The 19,966-nt window shown below is 45.8% G+C and overlaps 1 protein-coding gene across 1 annotated transcript; it reads left to right on the top strand.

Annotated features, from left to right (window-relative positions):
* The first annotated feature begins 466 nt into the window (after nt 1-466).
* Nucleotides 467-9,360, top strand: LOC137151445 (trypsin-like). Its single transcript, XM_067545705.1, has 6 exons — nt 467-509; nt 2,552-2,566; nt 5,262-5,424; nt 7,564-7,817; nt 8,597-8,733; nt 9,193-9,360. The coding sequence occupies exons 1-6, from the start codon at nt 467-469 to the stop codon at nt 9,358-9,360; spliced, it is 780 nt and encodes a 259-aa protein (XP_067401806.1).
* Nucleotides 9,361-19,966: the final 10,606 nt, after the last annotated feature.

Below are 19,966 nucleotides of genomic sequence, written 5' to 3'. Positions count from 1 at the left end.
TCATTTCTTTGTTAGTAGACTGGTTATGGGGTGCGCTTGCATCTGTTATTGGGGTGATACGTTAGAAGCGGAGCTTGGAGGAGAGAGGGTGGGCTCAGTGCAGCGCATGGAAATCTTTTTAATCTGGATTGAGGTTTTCCCCCTCAACAGATCAGATCTTTTCATGGAAAATGCCCCTGGGGAGAGTGGGCCCCCATTGCCATCAGACTATCCACAGTACATTTATCCTCCCCCAGTAGGCAGGGCTCTCCTCCTCATGGTACAGTCAGAATAGCTGAAGCACAGAGAAACTGCTTGCTCATGGGAGTCTGGGAAAGAGCCTGGCTTCCTTAAATCCTAAGTCAGCACCTTATTCGCGAGACCATCCATCCTCCTCAAGACACCTATGCCCAGCGATTCCTTTTCAATATCTTTCAGTGCAATAACGACAGCGAAGACTCCTACCGTATCCATCACCACAACCACCATGGAGCTGCTGATCATTGCAATGCTCGTGGCTGGGGCAGCAGGTAGGAAAAAGTCACAAGAGATCCCAAAGTGGGGTTGGGTGAGAAGTTTCTGCAATTTCAGGGCAGGAATGTCTTCCAGACGGTGCTTAAGGTGGGTGGCTGGTTATGAAAAGCCACCTTCCTGGCAGTCCCATTATTGATTCCCGTCACTAAGGTTGCGAAAGGGAATTAATATATTCAGGCCTCGTGTCTGATTATTCTCTATTATTTGTAGAGCTGGCATGGAGCCATGATTTCACAATCTGTGTTCGTCTCAAATCAGGGCAAAAAGAAAGAATTCTGACACGAATGAATGAATGAATAAAACGTGTTTTGGGGTGGAAAAATAAGTCTTTTTCATCGAGATTTCAATGGCTTTAAATGTAAAGCAGGTATAAAAATATATAACTTTTATATAGCACCATTTGTAACATAATGTTAAGTCTTTAAAGCAAATGTGAACAAAAAATTACTTTGATGAGACAAACCAAAATGGCCTTTTTGGATAAGGTCCAATGCCCTGTCAGATTGCCTATCTCATGAAACACCATGCACCTCTTGGTGTGGAGATGCTAGTGCATCATGGGAGTTCCAGGTTGTGAGGCATCATGGAAGATGTAGTTTGATTGTGGAGCCCAACCCCTACAGGAGACCGTTTTACTTTGATCTTTTTTTTTTTAACAAATTTGCATCACAATCAACATGTTCCCATGGAAATTTTTGACTTTGGCAAAATGACATTTTCCAATGGGAAAATGTTCCACTCTAAAAGCTTGACACATTTAAATATTTGTGCTGTGGTAGAGCCAGGAAACCCTGATCACTGACCAACCCCCTATTCTATTGAGCATGTGTAAATTGTGATTTCCGGAGGCTTTTAGTTTGACCAAATCTGGATGAATTTTCATGGGAATAGTGCAGGGCACCTCCGACTCAAGGGCTTTTTCTTTGCAAAATTTCAAGTTCCTGCTGCCAAGGCGCGAGAGCGCTTCAAAAAAGTGGTTGGAGAACGGTTTGAACATTGTTAAAATGACCTATCGTTCCCTGTTCTCTTTCTTGGAAATCGCTAAATGAAATCTTTCCAAAACACGCATCAGGAAGTCAAATCATTGCGGGATGATGCATTGGCCAAGATCTGAAATGTGACCCACCAAGGCCATGCTCCAGAAACCAAATCCAAGGTTGACTTCCACATCAACATTCTCAGCTGGTGTGCCACCTCACATGTGGGATATGTGACTACATGCTACCGCAGAGGAAGAGACAGTGGAGTCCATGATGCATGTTCTACACTCTGGATGGAAAAAGCATTTCATGCCTAAACAGATAAACCTTCAGTGGCAGAAAACGTTCCCCTCCAAGGGAAGTGTGTTAAGCTTCCATTTATCCTCAGAGAAAAAAACAAACAAAAATTCCAGGATTTTAAAGTTAATTCATGAAGGACACATGGGTATGGGAAGTTGCAAAAGGAACAAGCAAATTTAACTCAATGGTGAGTGTATGTTATAGATCAGTGGTTCTCAACCAGGGTATGTACCCCTGGAGGTACACAGAGGTCTTCCAGGGGGTACATCAATGCATCTAGATATTTGCTTAGTTTTACATAGGCTACATAAAAAGCACTAGCAAAGTCAGTAGGAACTAAAATTTCATACAGACAATGAGTTGTTTATACTGCTCTATATACTGAAATGTAAGAAAAATATTGATATTCCAAATAATGTATTTTATAATTATATGGTAAAAATGAGAAAGTCAGCAATTTTTAAGTAATAGAGGGCTGGGACACTTCTGTATTTTTATGTCCCATTTTGTAAGCAAGTACTTTTTAAGAGAGGTGAAACTTGGGAGTACGCAAGACAAATCAGACTCCTGAAAGGGATACAGTAGTCTGGAAAGGTTGAGAGACACGGTTATAGGTTCCCAATCCACAGAAGTTATGAGTATGTTAAACTTGATTCTGACTGACAGGGGAAATTGGCAGCAAATCTCAAGGTGGAAGGCAATTTGGGTGCAAGTCATCATGAAACGATAAATGACAGATTTCATGACTCTAAGGAAAGGAAGGAGTGAAAGCAGTATAATGAGGACAATGGATTTCAAAAAAACAGACTTTAACAAACTCAGAGAACTGGTAGGTAAAATCCCATGGGAAGAAAATCTACTGGAAAAAGGAGTTCAGGACAGCTGGCAGTTTTTCAAGGAGACAATATAAAAGGCACCACTCCAACTATCCCAATGAGAAGGAAAGATAGGAAGAATAGGAGGAGGCCAAAATGGCTCCATCAGAAGCTCTTTAAATGACCTGAAAATAAGAAAGGAGTTCTACAAAAAGTGGAAATATGGACAAAGTGCTAAGGAAAAGAACAAAAGAATAGCACAAACATGTAGGAACAAAATCAGAAGATCTAAGGCACAAAATGAGTTAGCAAAGGACATAAAGGCAATAAAAAGAAGTTCTTTAAATACATTGGGAGCAAGACGAAGGAAAGCGTACGTCCTCTACTTAGCAGGGAAGGAGAGCTAATGCCAGATGACATCAAGAAAGCTGAGCTATTTAATGCCTATTTTGCTTCAGTTGTAACTAAAAAAGTTAATGGACACCAAATACTCAACACATTTAATATTAACAACAAAGGGGAAGGAACGCAAGCCAAAATAGGGAAAGAACAGTGTAGGAGAGTAAAGAGTTAAAAGCTGGACAAATGGCCAGGCCTAAATTACAGGGAATGGGGTCATGGTGAGGGCATATCTTGTTTCTGTGAATTTCAGTTAGAGTCTGTTATCTCTCTTCTTCTCCTCCCTTCCTGCCATCTGGGCAGGGGATACGTTTATCGGCATTCCTGTACAAGGCCTTGGTGGGTGGAAAAACCATTATCTTCTTCCTCCCCTGGCATGCCTTTACTTTAAAGAATGTTAGTGTAAAATGTATAGGTTTTAAGGTTATGTGCCTGACCTCTGTATGGTAAGCTTGTAAATAACAAACAGGGGCGGGTATAATTGAATTCATTATGTAGTTGTTAATATTCATTTTATAGGGGTCAATGTAACCAAATAAGGGTGTATGGGGAGTTGCTGGAAATGTACACATTCACATACTGCTATGGTTAAAAGAATTGTAAAGTAACCCCCTCATTGCTCACTCGTGGCGTGGAGGTGGAACGAGCAGGCAATAAAGGGTTCCATCTCCCCAATCCGCCCCCAGGACAACATGTTTGATTATTTCTAACAAACAGATTAAAGAATATTTAGCTAAGTTAGATGTGTTCCAGTCAGCAGGGCCTGATGAAATTCACTCTAAGGAATTTTAACTTAAGGAAGTAGCTGAAGCAATCTCAGAATCAGTAGCAATTATCTTTGAGAACTCCTGGGGGGACAGATGAGGTCCCAGGAGACTGGAGAAGAGCAGACATGGTACCTATCTTTAAAAGGGGGAACGAAGAGGACCCGGGAAATTAAAGACCAGGCAGCCTAACTTTGATACCTGGAAAGATACTGCAACAAATTTTTAAACAATCAATTTGTAAGCACCTAGAGGACAATAGGGCTATGAGGAATAGCCAGCATGGATTTGTCAAGAACAAATCGTGCCAAACCAACCTAATTTCCTTCTTTGACAGGGTTACTGGCCTAGCAGAGGGGAGGAAGCAGTGGATGAGAGATATCTTGATTTTAGAAAGGCTTTAGACACAGTGCCATGTGACATGATCATAAGCAAACTGGGGAAATGTGGTCTAGATGAAATTACTAGAAAGTGGGTGCACAACGGGTTGAAACACCATACTAAAAGAGTAGTTATCAAAGTTTCACTGTCAAATTGGGTGGGTGTATCTAGTGGTGTCCCACAGAACTCAGTCCTGTGTCTGGATATTTAATATTTTCATTGATAATTTGCATAATGGAGTGGAAAATACACTTCTAAAGTTTGTGGGTGACACCAAGCTGGGAGGGGTTGCAAGCACTTTGGAGGACAGGATTAGAATTCAAAATGACCTTGACAAATTAGACAATTGCTCTGAACTCTGCAAGATGAAATTCCGTAAAGACAACTGCAAAGTACTTCACTTAGGAAAGGAAAATCAACCGCACAACTACAAAACAGGGAATATTTGGCTAGGTGGCAACACTGCTGAAAAGGATCTGTGGGTGACAGTGGATCACAAATTGAAAATGAGTCAACAATGTGATGCAGCTACAAAAAAGGCAAATATCATTCTGGAACGTATTATCATTCTGGGGCAACTCTGTCATATAAACATATTGAGTTCCATCTTCAAACTAATGAGTATTTTTGCCCCCCACTCCTGTTCCACAACCCCCTCCTCCCATATTTAGTAACCATCTTCTCATTCTCAGCCTAGATTTATTCATGGCCACTCTATCCCCATTTGTTCGTGTGCCAATGTTGCCTCTAGCTCTTTCCCCTGCTGCATTTACAGAGAGCCATCAGATCCCTTTTCAGCCTTTGTTTTAGGTGAAAACAAGCCGAGCTCTTTCCGCCTCCCCTTGTAAGATCGGCACTTCGTCCCCCTAATCATCCTAGCACCCTTCTCCACAACTGTTCCAGTTGGAATTCCTTTTTCTGGAACATGGGTGAATTAATGTGTCCCGATCATGGCCGGAAATACCTCACTAGGTCCATCCTCCGATCACCTTGTTCTTTTGCACAGCCGGGTGCAAGTAACATCTCATGGTCATCCTGCCACCGGCTAATCTGTACGGCCATGGCTGATGGTCACTCCGCTTACTGCGGATGCTTTCTCTCCATTGCAGCATCAGAGGGAGAGGAACCGCGGATCATTGGGGGGGGACCCTGCCCCATCGGCTCACGGCCCTACCAGGTGGCTCTCCTCAGGAACGGCCGAAACTACTGTGGCGGGAGCCTGATAGACCGGAAGTGGGTGCTCACTGCTGCCCACTGCACCAAACAGATTGGGTAAGTCAAAGGAGGGGTGAAGGGAGAGAGTGTGCTGCATGGGGATAACCCTTGGTGTCCCCCATCCATGCCCAAGCCTCCTGCTGCACCTTCCCCAGCCCTTAGCCCCATTCGCCTCCAGTGGCCCCTCTCCTTTACATTTCATCCTCAGATATATTTCCTGACAGCTGGAGGTTGCCTGGGGACAAGGCAACCTGGTTCCACACGCGGCTCTGGTCGCTAAAAACTGAATCCTGTAAAAATGGAAAAGTCAAATCCCACCAAACATTGATGCTTCGCTCAGCGATAGGGCTGATCTGGCAGCAATTGAATGACTGGCGTTCCGCAGAATGGGCGCACCCGAAAAATGTAAAGCAATTTGGGCTGACTTTTTAAAGCTCTATCATTACCGCCGGTCCTGAAGATAGATATGTTGTTCCCCTCACCTCCTTTTGTCCTAACTCTCTTGGCGTATTAGGATGAATCTGGTCTATTTTTTCTATTTGGAAAAACTAATTAAAACCTATAAATAATCATTTAAATAATCGCAATGTCTCATGTCGACATTTTCAAAATGTTTTGATTTTTTCATTAGAGACAACTTTTTCTTTCAAAGTTCCCTGTAAGTTTATTATCAGAAATGTTACGCAATAATTGAAACAAGCTTTTGCCCCCGACTGTTTGATTTGTTGGAAAAATTGAAATCTTTGACCCAGATTTGACTCTCTGAAATTCTCAGTGCTCACACATAGGTTTAACTAGGTCTGAGCAGGCCACAGGAATCCAGGATAAGGCAAACGTCAAAATAACCATTTTAAGTGGGTCCCAAAAGTTGCATGTTTTAAAAATCGGGACTATTTTTTTTTTTTTTTTTTGGTGTGGGGGGAGAAGGGGGATATAGTTGCTTATATAAGACAAAGCCCCTAATATAGGGATGATCTTGATATTATTGGGACATCTGGTCACCCTACCCAAAAGCCAAGGACACGGAATTCATGACTTTTGGTGAAAAAGGCAGCTTTGATAACACAAAAATGTCCCACAAATTCATGGTGAATTCACCAAATTCTTCATTTCAGCTGTGTGAAATCAGGAGCAAGAAATCATATCAGCAACAGTGGCTAAGAATGTGTGTAAGGAGGCTATGCAGACAGGGAGGAAACCAAATAAACACAGGAAGAAAACTAACTAAATATGCTGTGTACGTGTGGCTTGAGAAAAAAGCATGATACCAAGGGTGGCTCGTGAACCGCCGGTCTAGCTGGGGAGGCTATCCCCGGCCCCGCCCCTTCTGCCTGAAGCCCAGCCCCATCCACCACCCTCTCCCATCAGAGCCCCACCCCGGACAGCCTGACCACCAGCCAGGCTCTCCGGATCCGGGTGGGGTGTGTGCCGGAGCACCCCAGCACCAGTGCTGAGTGACCCAAGCACCCCCAGAGCCTGCGCCCCAGCGCTCCCCTGCCCCAACCCACAATGGCCCTGGGCTGGCCAGCCCAGCACCAGAGCGCCAGATGGCCTGAGCACTGGGCAGGCTAAGCAGCCCCAGCCCTGGAGAGCTGGATAAGGCCGGCCTGCACTGGTGTTGCGATGCCCCCTCTCTCTGGCTGGGCAGCCACCTGCACTCTAGCCCCCGCCTGCTTCAGCGGAAAGGCAACGGGTTGACAGAGCCACCGCTGCCAGGCCCATGCCAGCAGGACAGAGCACGAAGGGGCAGAGTGTGGATGGGACCATGCCTGGTTGTAAGAAAAGGCAAAGCATTCCCTGGCCTTACATACCCGGCGCCTATGCATGAGATGTATATGAACTGGGCCTGAACAATAACTGGACCAACCATAAAGTGCATGAGACAATGTAAAATGGAGGACGCATGTATCAGAAGAGGGTTAAACTTGTATACAAGGTACCAATACTTGTATAATTGTATGGATTTGGGGTATGCCCCGTACCCATCCCTTACACGCAAGTCTGATTAACTTTATGGAGTTTAAGTGGAGGCCAAGAAAGAACTAAGATTGGATGATCGGAGATCAGAACGGAGTTCTTGGGGAACCAAGTTGACAAGGTCTTGGAGGCTACCTCAACACTGAAAACTCTATGATTGGCCCAACTCTAGTTGAATAGCCATCTATTGATCTTTTCCTGTGGCCTCTCTCCATGTAGCTCACTGCAGGTGCGTCTGGGGGATTATAATCTAAAGGTGAACGAAGGCACAGAGCAGATACGAAGAATCCGCAACTATTTTATACACCCTCAGTATAACCTCAAGCCTCATGACAACGATTTCATGCTTCTGGAGTTGGATGAGCCCGCTCAACTCAACAGCTACGTGAACACAATCAGCCTGCCTACCAGTTGTCCCGCTCCTGGAAGACAATGCAGCGTGTCAGGATGGGGCACCATTACTTCACCCCAAAGTATGATGTGCCTTGGTGTAGACAGGAGGGGCTGAGGCTGGGCTCAGTTTGGGGATGGGAGTGGAAGGTCTTTAAGGAGACCTCGTTAACAGGCTGTCAAAGGTCTTTGGCTTCTCCTGGGGGAAATCTTCCAACTGAAACAATTTTTGGTGAAAAATGCAGCTTCAATATCACCAAATGTCCCACCAATTCGTGCGATTGCTCAAAATTGTTCATTTCAGAAATAATGTTCTGAAAAAAGTCCAAACTTTGCATTTTGAAAACACTGAGTCACAATGGCTTGATTTTTTTTTTCTGTTCAGAACATTTCCTTATGTAATTACCCTTCCTTTTCTTTTTAAACAATTTTAAAATGTTACAAACACACTTCAAATAACAACGAAATATTATACTAGAACGTAAAATACTGGATCTAAACGAAACAATTAGTTTGACCTGAAATGAGGTTGGGGTTTTTTTCTGGCTTCTCTGTTGAATCATCAAAAGTTTCCTTTTATAGAATAGGAATGGGGCCAGATCCCAGCTGGTGTCAGTTGGCCATAGCTCCACTGGAATCACTAAGGCCAGATCCCAGCTTGTATCAATCAGGACCACATCCCAGCTGGTGTCAATCAGCCGAAGCTCCATTAGAGTCACTAGGGCCAGATCCCAACCGATGTCAATCGGCCATGGCTCCATTGGAGTTAGTGGATCTATGCCAGTTTACACCAGTGGAGGATCTTTCACGTCTCTTGCACCTTGTACCCTACTCATGAACTTGTTTTTCTGTCATTGCCCAGAGAAGCGACCTGACATCCTGCAGTGCGCAAATATCTATACCGTCAGCCAGGCCACGTGCCAGACAACTTATGGAGGCACAATCACAGACAACATGCTGTGTGCTGGCGTGCCACAAGGCGGCATAAGCTCGTGCCGGGTAAGGAGGTCTCCTGGAGAGCGGGGAAGTTGCGGGTGTGACTGAGTTTCTGGGTGTCGGAGCTCACCCCGCTCAATACTCTCGCTTTGTATTCTGATCATCCCCCACTGCCCCCAAATCCTTCTCAGCATGCTGCTGAGGGGCAGATGTCACTCAGCCCCTGGCCCCAGCTGGTCTTCATGCCTCATGGAAGAGCAGCCAATCTGCCCTCCATCCGCTTAAAGCCCGAACTGCTGGGCTTCCCTCCATGTACAGCCACCTCCTGGGTGTGATCCCCAGCACAGGTGTGACCACTTGAACCATTGCTGCTCTTTAAACCCTTTCTGTCCCTCTCTGTGTGCGTGTGTGTGTGTGGGTGTCTCTGTCGCCCCCTGTTGGAGGCGATGGGCCCAGATCTGTGTGTGTGTGTGAGCATGCATGTGTGGGGGGCATTTGCTGATGGCTGTGTTTTCTCCACAGGGTGACTCTGGTGGCCCACTGGTCTGCAATGGAAAGCTGCAGGGTGTGGTCTCCTGGGGGAAGTCCATCTGTGCCTTGAAGGGACAGCCCAGGGTCTTCGCCAACGTCTGCAAAGTTATCCAGTGGGTGAGGTGCACCATAGCGAAGAGGTGCGCCGGATTGAACTGAGAGCTCACAGCGTGTCATGCCTGCCGCAATAAACCACCATACACATGCTCCAGCCATCCCTCCCCTCACCTCCCTGCGGCCCTGGGGGTGCTGAATGGGGTGAGGGGAGCTGGCCCAGGTGATTTTGGGACAGTGACCAGTCCAAAGCAGCAAACAGTTACAAGTCAGGCCTGACACAATCCTGAGATTGGATTAAAAATGTGTGACTGAATCAACCCAAAGATTGTGAGATTGCTTTAAAAATCATGAGATCATCTTAAGAAATTCACAAGGCTGCTGCTTTACAAATCATGACATTGGCTTAAAATGGGGGAGATTGGCTTAAAAACCATGAGGCAGCCAGACGTTCACAAGATTGGTTTAAAAATCAAGACGTTGAACTTTAAAATTGTGAGACTTGATTTAGAATTGTGGGATCAGCTTGAAAACCACGAGACTGCTTTTAAAAGCGTGCGATCAGCCTGACAATGGGGAGACCAGTTTAAAAACTGTGAGACTGGTTTTAAAACGTCATAAACAGTGCATAGGCCTTTGATCTGATCTCGTGGATTGATACGCGTGGCTGAGTGGCTTTAACGGCTCTGAAGTCAGTCTCGTGGAGTTCAAACTTTATTGTGCGGCATCGCAGCAACATAGTTACAGGGATGGAGCTGGAGTGCAGACAAGCACTGGGAGTTCATGGTCAGCTGTTACCCACTGCAACTCCCAAATCTTTTTCACAGTCACTGCTTCCCAGGATAGAGTCCCCCAGCCTCATTCTTTGTTCCTAGATGTTTACATTTACATGTAGCTATTTACATCCCCACAGTAGACTCAGGGTAGAATTGCAAGGCTTGGCCAGGCTGAGAATTAGCTAATAGTTGGAGGGCGAGATACCATCTCATGAGGCGGGCGTTTGTGTCCTTCATGACTTGCAGCCATTTGAGGGATGCATGGTCCGTTACCACCGTGAAGGTGGTTCCCAGAAGATTATAGCGCAATACCTCCATCGCCCATTTAACCGCTAAAGCCTCCTTCTCCACCATGGAATAGTTCTGCTCCGGGGGAACAGCTTTCTACTAATGTACAGCACTGGGTATTCCTCTCCCTTGATGGTCTAGGAGAGGACCGCCCCGAGCCCCACGGCGGAGGCGTCAACCTGGTCAAAGTTAGGGCTGTATAACACTGGCTCCCTACATAAGCAGTCTTTCAGTGTTTGGAAGGCTGTGTTGCAGTCCGGTGTCCATCAGACTCTTTGTGGCTGGTCTTTCAGCAGGAGCCCCATCAAAGGGGCCGCAATCGAGGCGAAGTGGGGAATAAATCGGCGGTAATAGCTGACTGGTCCCAGGAATTGCCTCACCTGCCGTTTTGTAGTCAGTGCCGGCTGGTCCTGGATGGCTTGGACGTTTCCCACCAGAGGTCGTACCATCCCTCGCCCCAACACATACCCCAGATAGGTAGTCACCTGGAACCCGATCTTGCACTTCTGGGGGTTCACCGTCAATCCGGTGTCTCGGAAGGTCCACAAGACGGACGCCGCTCGAGACAAGTGGTCCTCCCAGTGCTGGCTATAAATCATGATATCATCCAGATAGGCCGCCGCGTAATTGGTGTGCTCCTGCAACAGGCGGTCCATGAGTCGCTGGAAGGTCGCGGGGGCCCTGTGGAGGCTGAAGGGCATCCGGGTGAACTTCCATAGCCCTCTGGGGGTGGCCAAGGCCATCTTCTCCTTTGAACCCGGTGCCAACAGGAAATGCCAGTACCCCTTCATTAAATCCAGGGTGGTGATGTATTGGGCCTCCCCTAACCACTCGAGGAGCTCATCCACCTGGGGCATGGGGTAGACATCGAAGGTAGAGATTGCATTGACCTTCCTAAAGTCGATACAGAAGCTTCAGGTCCCATTGGGCTTTGGGACTAGCATGATGGGGCTGTGCCGTTCGCTTCGCGACTTCTCAATAACCCCAGGTCGAGCAATATCTTGATCTCCTCTTCGACCGCTTCCTGCATTCAGCGTGCGCCATTCACAGCACCGCCCACCGATGGGTTTGGTGGACCATGAGCTGAGAGCACGGCTCGTGGATCCTGGGTCCTGGAACACCTGATACACCCGTGGCCGATACACCTGTGGCCACTCCATCCACATAAGCCAGCTGCTCATAGGCCCGGCGGAGGGTGGGATCTTCCTTTTGGTCCCAACTAAAGTCGACTCAGGCCTCTCCGGGGCCCTTCCATCACTCCCCAGCTGTCAGGGGGTACCTTCTCAGGGGGCACGGGGCACGCAGAGCTGGCGGCGTGGACTTTGTCAGGGTGACTCCGCCCCTTTCTAGGCAGGACTCTTGGGTGGGTCCCCCTCTAGGGCCATCTGCTCCCAGGGGGGGCTCCTGTGTGGCCGTGTGCAGGACCTGGGTGCAGTCCCAGATGAGGATAACAGAGTAAGGGAGGTGGGGTGCAACCCCTACCGCCATCTCGTGGGTCCGTCCGCCCACAGTGAGGGCGATCCGCACACTCGGGTAGGTCCGGACGTCCCCATGTATTCACCGCAGCTGGATGGCCTCCCCCGTAGCGCTAGTCAGTCGACAGCCTCGCCTCCGGAAACAGATCGGTCCACAGGAGGAATCCACGAGGGCTTGGAGGTGCTCCCCGCCTACAGCCCACCCACTCCCCGGATTACAAATAGAAGCACTCTCCCATTGCCCTCTGCCCTTGCTATATCACAGTTGTGTGAACAAATACTTCCTTTTGTTTGTTTTAAACCTGATGCCTATTAATTTTGTTTGGTGACCCCTAGTTCTAGTGTTCTGAGAAGCAGTAAAATAGCACTTTCTTATGTACTTTCTCCACACCAGTCATAATTTTATAGATTTCTATCATATCCCCACTAGTTGTCTCTTTTCCATGCTGAAAAGTCCAAATCTTATGAATCTGTCCAGATATGGAAATTTTTCCATACCCCTACTCATTTTCGTTGCCCTTTCTGTACCTTTTCTGACTCCAATATATCTTTTTTGAGATGGGGCAACCAGATCTGCATGCAGTATTCAAAATGTGGGCATACCATGGATTTATATAGAGGCTTTATGATATTTTCTGTCTTATTATCTATCCTTTTCCTTACAGTTCCCAACATTTCTGTTAGCTTTTTTGACTGCCACCGCACATTGAGTGAATGCTTTCAGAGAACTATCCACAATGATTCCAAGATCTTTCTTGAGTGGTAACAGCTAATTTAGATCCAATCATTTTATATGTATAGTTGGGATTCTCTTTTCCAATGTGCATTACTTTGCATTTATCAACATTGAATTTCATCTCTCACCCAGTTTTGTGAGATCCCTTTGTAACTCTTCGCAGTCTGCTTTGAACTTAATTAGCTTGAGTAGTTTTGTATCATCTGCAAATGTTGCCACTTCACAGTTTACCCTTTTTCCAGATCATTTATAAATATGTTGAACAGTGCTGGTCCCAGTACAGACCCCTGGGGGACACCATTATTTACCTCTCTTCATTCTCAAAACTGACCAGTTATTCCTACTCTTTGTTTCCTGTCTTTTAACCAATTACTGATCCAGGAGAGGAGTTTTCCTCTGAACCCATGACAATCTACTTTGCGTAAGAGTCATTTAGTTATGACTTTGATATTACATTAAAATATGACATATAATCGAAGATCCTAGAAAAAATGTTCTAACTCTAAGTAGAGTTTGGAATAGATTATCGAGAAGAGTGGTGAAATCTTCATCGTTGGAGGTGTTTAAGAACAGGTTAGACATACATCCGTCAGGGATGGTCTAAATGTACTGAATACTGCCTCAGCATGGGACAATGGACTTCACTAGATGATCTTTCAAAGTCCCTTCCATACCTACGTATCTATGATGTTATGGATGGCACAGAATACAGATGGATGGGTAGGTAGGGGGATGGATGAGTGGGTGGATGGATCGATCCTGCATGGACATGTGGAAATGGTTAAATGACCCTTGAGGTCCCTACCAGCCCTTTATGTCTATGGTTCAATCGACTATATAGATAGCATTGTAAATATAATATTATTAAAGTTAATATTGTAATGTCACATAAAGATCTAGAAGAAACAAAATTGATCAAGTCGAAAAAAATATTTGAACATTATTGAAATTAATCATTTTTACATCAAAACAAAATGATCATTTTGGTTCCCCTTCCCCATCAAAAATATAATCAATATTGACAAAGAAAGAATTGGGCAGATAATGGCTTTTTTTTTTCCTCTCGCAATTTTGGGTCAAACAAAACATTTGACCTGAAACTAAACGTTTCGTGTGGATGTTGAGCATTTTTTTAACGTTTTAATTAAAATAAATAAATAAATAAAGTAAAAGGAAATTTATTGGAAAAAAAAGACATTTGGAAGTGAAAAATCTGGAAATGCTTTGTTCTGAAATTTTGGAAACAAAATGTTTTGATGTTTTGGGAATTCTTTTTAAGGTTTCTTTTTTTGACCGAAACAATTCAGCAAAATTGACATGTGATCGTCTTCCATGAAATGACGGCAAGTTCTGGCTAGTAGGTCCATTGGTGGCTAATAAAACCAGTCTGGGATTCACAGATCTTACCACAGTTGGCCAGACAGTTCCCGGTGGAAAGAGTGGATCTGGATTGAGTCGAGCTGTGGCACATTCTTTCCTCCTTCCCTGTTAGCTTTGGTGGGTCTTGAAATGCTGGAATCCTTGCCACGAGGTCCTTGTCTATTTTAGTCAGACAAGAGCTTGGGATTCCCATAAGTCCTCAGCAGCAGAGCAGGTGGACGAAGAGACAATTTCTCTCAATGGCTGTGAAGGTGGACAAAGCAGGATGGCAGTCTCCAGTGGTCTTGGTTTCCTTGTCACTGGAAGAAGAGCCTCATCCTGTCAAGCACTGGTGTCTCCAAGTTAAAAGAAATCACACAAAGGCGTCTTCCATGTTCATCGCCACGTCCAAGGCAATGTCGGCAACAGGAGCGGGTCAGCAATGACCGGAAGCTTCTAGTCACAAACTGGCATGCGGGCGGTGGCTGTCAGATGGTCATTTTTGCATGTGGACAGAGGCAGGCCCGCATCTAGGCAGCCGCAACTGAGCAGCCCTTTTTAGGACTCACTCTGGCCTGCCCGACCGGCGGAGGAGGCATCACGAGGAGGCCGTGGGCAGTCTTCCCTAGCGGTCACAGCAGGAGTTGGGAAAACTGGCTGGGTCACATGCCGGGGGTCAGAGTCTGAGGCAGATCAGAGCGCAAACTGATAGTCAGGCATCAGGTGGCCGGCAGGGTCAGGTTACCAGGAGACCAGAGGCAGGAGACAAACTTGAGAGCAGATCCACAGGTCAACACCAAGCCAGGTCAGGGTACCCGGAGGAGGAAGACAAACAGTCCAGAGCACCTTAGATCCCACTTGCCTGGACAACTTCCTGTTCCTGTGCTGGATTTAAATAGAAGCTGTGGACCAATCAGGACCCTCAGTGTTCTGCCAATCAGCTCCCAGGACTGGGGCCCTCTCTCTGAGTTCAGCTTCTATGCTGCTAGTAGGCAGCAGGTCCCTGCATGGCAGGTTAGAACCTACTTGTGCCACAGGGCCCTCAGAGCTAGAGCTCAAGACCTGGGTCCCTGACATTGGGCTAGAAAAGAGGCCTTAAACGTAGCCTGCCTTGCCTCTAACTAGCTGTGTCCAGCAGACTCATCATGGAAAGCTTTACTATATATTCTGATTGTAGTTCTAACAATTATAGAGACAAAGTGGGTGAGGTAATATCTTCTATGAGACGAACCTCTGTTGATGAAAGAGATGAGCGTTCAAGTTTAGGCAGAGCTCTTCTTCAAGTCTGAGAAAGGCCCTAAGAGCGTCACAGCTAAATACGAGGTGGAACAGACTGCGTAGTGTAAGCAGTTGACAGGTGGTGCAAGAGACCATTCCAGGGGAAGTGGGCAGTTAACACCACTGCAGTCATAGGACAAAGGAGGGTTAGTGGGTGACAGATTGCTGTAATGAGCCAGAAATCCAGTGTCTTTGCTGAGGCCATGTCGACCCTACAAAAGTCAGTTGACCTAATTTACGTCGGCACACAGCCACTACAGTAATTACATCACTTTTGCGCTTTGCTCCTTGTGTGGGTGGTGCATGTCCTCACTTGTGAAAGCCAGTAACGGCTGATGTAAGCAATGCCATGTCTATACTGACACTGTGTCGACCTAACGCCATCAACCTTCACTCTACGCCTCGCGTAGGTGGACTTATTAATTCGGCGAAGCGGGCAGTTAAGTTAAGTTGGTGGGAGTGAAATTTTAATGTAGACACTGACAGTTCGGTCAACATAAGCTGCCTCATGTCAACCTAACTGTGCAGAGTAGACCAGGGCTGAGCCCATGATTTTTGTGTCTAGCAAAGTTGTGAATTTAAACTCCCAGCTGCATCTTTTGAAGGTATTGTGCAGGTTTCCTTTGACGATGAGGACAGAGAGGTCAGACATGGAGTATTTTGCCCAGCTCTATTTCCAAGGAGATTAAGCTACATTGGAAAAGGCACTTTTATCCCGGAATAAGCGTGTCCACATGGGAGGAGCTGTTCTGGTCAATTTTCCCATGAAGAATCATCGAAAAGTCAGGCTGGAAGGGAGGTCGAGATGGCATCAAGTCCAGCCCCCTGTGCTGAGGCAGGACAAAGTTAACCTAGATCAGTGGTTCCCAATCTTTCTGAGTGAAAGCCCCATTAGTTAACACAAGGTAAAACACGCACCCCTCCCATACTCACCCCCTCACAGGCCATAAACACATATAACCCCTATAAACACATATAATTATAATAATAAGACCACTAAAAGCAGAAGGATCTATAACCCAGCAGAGAGAGACAGAGTGAAAGCTCAACGCTGGGAACTGAAGCCAGACAAATCCAGACTGGAAATAAGGGGCAGATTTTCCTCAAGGTGGGGAACTGACTCCCAGGGACAGGGCAGATTCTCCATCCCTCAGAGTCTTTGCATTGAGATAAGGCATCTCTCTGGCACACACAAAGCTCCACTCCAGCTCACCCACCAGATGTGGGCTTTAAAGCCATGAAGGGGCGGAGTTAAGGGCACACAAGCAAGAGGTGGAGTTAAGGATGCTCTAGCTCAACAGCCAGATCTGGTCTGGAGGCAGGAATCTCTGTTGAACACTCTCCTGTCTGGGCTACGCAGGAGGGTAGGATGGATGGATCACAGTTTCCTTGCGATCATTAAAATCTATGACATCGCAGGGTCCTTCACAAACACCTGCCGAAAGGAAGCATGAAGTGTCTTTTAAATAGCTGGGGGAACCAGGATGAGATAAGGGAATGATGCCCACGCCCTGTGATTGCAAAAGGCTTCCTGGCACTATGTCCTGATAACTCACCCTCTGCAAGCCATTGGCAAACATTTCCAGCACAATATCCATGCCTAGCCTGTTGTTTTGCGAAAGGCCAACAACCATTTTTCATCCCAGAGAAATAACTCACGCAAGTCAGACTCAGCATCTCCATTCGTCAGGAAATGCTGACACATGGACATCGGTTTTCAGTCCCAATTAGCAGGAAAAGCAAAAATGTTGAGATCTCCCATCAAGTGACTCCTGGGTTCTCTGTCCCTGGTTCTGGACAGAGAGTGGGGTCTACTGGGTTAGAATGGGGGGCTGGGAACCCGAACTCCTGGGTTCTATCGCTGGTTCTAGGAGGGGACTGTGGTCTAGTGATTAGAGCAGGGGAGTTGGGAGCCAAAACTCCTGGGTTCTCTCCCCAGCTCTGGGAGGGGAGTTGGGTGTAGTGGGTTACAGCAGGGGAGTTGGGAGCCAAGTCTCCTTGGTTCTGTCTCTGATCTTGGGAGGGGAGTGGGTTCTAGTGGATTAGGGCAGGGGAGATTGACAGCCCCTGGGTACCCTGGGTACTGTGTGTTGTACAATAGCAGCCTATCAGTGCACTAAGTCAAATACTAACAAAGAGAGGGTGGAGACTTCAAAAGGAAATTAACCAGAAGAGGTAAACAGCGGGACCCTATTTCATCAAAACTCTCTTGTGGTATATTTGGGGGTGCAGAGAGACACCCTGGCATCCTTCCACCTGTGAAGAGAAGCTGCCAGCCGGTGTGATCTTATGAAAGGGGGATCTCAGCCACCCTGGCTGCAAACGCTGGAGAAAGGACATGGGGCAAGCCATCCTGCAGGAGAAAGTTTTGTGAGTTGTGTTTCGGCCAAGGCCGTTTTAAGACCTTCGTACGCCCTAGGCACACTTGCCTTTGTAGGCCCCCGACCGAAATAACTAATTTGATTTTAAGCTATTAATAAATAAGTATATGTAACACTAATAAATAGTTTATTTATTTCATTTAATTATTCTAAAATCAAAATGAATTCAATTATATTGTAAGATATTTTTTATCCTTAGCTAAAAAATGTCAGATGGATATAAGAGAAAACATGAGTCTGGATTTGAGAAACGGAAGAAAAAAGAAGAAAAGGAAGAAACATTAAAAAAGATGAAGGGCTCATTACTCAAATTCGTCACTGTAAATAGAGAAAGCAATAGTGGTTCCAGTTCTTCTGTCAATCTATCCATTGCAGAAATAATGCAAAATGATGCCGATGTCAAAGAAAGTGTTGTTAATGAACAAGAACTAAAGGAAAAACAAGTGGAAGTATGCCAGGCGACTCCAGAAGTAATAGTTTTAGGAGAAGATGGTAGTTCCAGTACAGCAGAAATAGAGAAATCTAATGAAAAATCAGATTTATCTTCCAAAATAAACTATGGCAGTGATCCAGCTGAATGGGACATCAAAGCAGATTTCATAAATTACTATGCAGAAAATATCCCTCCACAAAATTTGGATTCCGATTTTCTATTAAAGGGCAGACAAATTTGGTACAAAAAGCTCGAGATATGCACGAAAATAATATTTTACCAGGCGAAACAAATGGAGAAATAGTACAGAGAGACTGGCTGATTTATTCTTCTTCAACAGTGTGTACCATTATGTTTGCAAACTATTCAGTGCCAGTACCAATGAATTTGCAATCAATTTAAAACAAGGGTTTGATGACTGGAAAAATGCAACTACTAAAATAAATTCACATGTCAAAGGATCAAAAGTCTTCCATTTAAAATGAAACCTGCATTAATGCATTCCTTTTGCTAAATATTGTAAACATATTCCTTAAAAGCTGAAAATTTTAAATCTTGTCACAGAATTAAATTTACAATGGATATATGTAATAATATAATAGAATTTGTACCTTAGATAAATATATTTAATTTAAGAAGATATGATTTTTGATTTTATCGTTTGCTTTTCAAATTTTTGGATAAATTTTATTTTAGTTCACAAAATTTTTCGTAGGCCCTGAAAGTTTCATAGGCCTTCTAGGCACTGTGCCTATTGTGCCTAATGGATAATATGGCCCTGGTTTTGGCTCCAAGAACCGAGCTATGATTTGGTTTCTGCTGTGACCTTTGCTTCCTGAGATTTTACTCTCTATCGCTTTGAATTCTGTTCTTTAATAATAAATTTAGCCTTTGTTTCTGTGAGCTGCATTTCTTAGTGCCATGGGTTACGGAGAGTGGGGAGCCTGAGTTGAATCTCTTTGCAAGCTGGTCAGGATGCAGGGCTCTCCTAGAAGACAGGAAACCCGCATCCAAATCCATTCTTCACAGAAAGTAGAGGGGGCACTGAACTGTAGGCCCCAGATCCAAGGTGAGAGCTTCTAGCCACTGGTCAACTGTGTCCATGGGGAACAAATGACTAAGTGTCTAATGCCAGGAGTGCTGGTAGCTGACGTGCATGAATGGAAATAGATGCCTAAGAACTTTGAATGGCAGGGGGTAGCCACCCCACTGTGCTCAGCATTTCCTATTATGGGAGCGCATCGGAGCACCAGTCATGGATCAGGACCGGACTCCATTTGTGCGAGGCACTGTATGTTATTATTTTACTAGATGTATTACGATAGCACCTAGGCGCCTCAGATGTGGGCCAGGAGCCCACTGTGCTAGATGCTGTACATTACTGTTTATTGGCTGTATTATGGGAGGACCTAGAAGCCCCAGACATGGGCCAGGACGTCTTGTGCTAGGCACTGTACATTACTATTTATTATGTGTATTATGGTAGCACCTAGGAGCCCCAGACATGGACCATAACCGCTTGTGCTAGGTGCTGTACATTGTCAGTTATTAGGTGTATTACAGCAATATCCAGGTGTCCCAGCACCAGGTGCCATCCAGACACAGAACCACAACTGAACCCTTCCTCTGGCAGCCCATAGCACTGTCAATATTAGGTTGGCACAGCACCTGTCTGGGGAGCCAGACATGTGCCAGTTACTCAGAGCAGCTCCTGCCCCATAGAGAGACCTGCGTAGCCCTGTTATTACAGGCCCTCACACCAGCCTGGAGCACGGAGGAGTTCCCATATGCAGCACGCCAGCCCGTCTGGGTACAGCAGATGTTCCCAAGAGGCAGAGCTGCCAGCTCTCCTGATAGCTGGTGCTGGGCTTCAAGCTCCAATGGCTGAAGTCCTGTGACTGGCCAGAATCAAAACAAGAGGGAAACTGCCAGCCCTTGTGATTCCAAAGGAAAGCTTGAAATGTGACTTGCATTCCCTTAAAAAG

This window comes from Emydura macquarii, unplaced genomic scaffold, assembly GCF_026122565.2.
Source record: "Emydura macquarii macquarii isolate MOO-44397 ecotype Brisbane River unplaced genomic scaffold, CSIRO-AGI_Emac_v2 contig_1068, whole genome shotgun sequence".
Lineage (NCBI taxonomy): Eukaryota > Metazoa > Chordata > Testudines > Chelidae > Emydura > Emydura macquarii.
This window is presented reverse-complemented; position numbering and strand designations above follow the sequence as displayed.

Bases quoted from the DNA above. Each gene is read 5' to 3' on its own strand.
- LOC137151445 (XM_067545705.1), top strand. From the start codon at position 467: ATGGAGCTGCTGATCATTGCAATGCTCGTGGCTGGGGCAGCAG. The intron at 7,818-8,596 runs GTATGATGTGCC...GTCATTGCCCAG, and splicing joins CACCATTACTTCACCCCAAA to AGAAGCGACCTGACATCCTG. The intron at 8,734-9,192 runs GTAAGGAGGTCT...TTTTCTCCACAG, and splicing joins GCGGCATAAGCTCGTGCCGG to GGTGACTCTGGTGGCCCACT.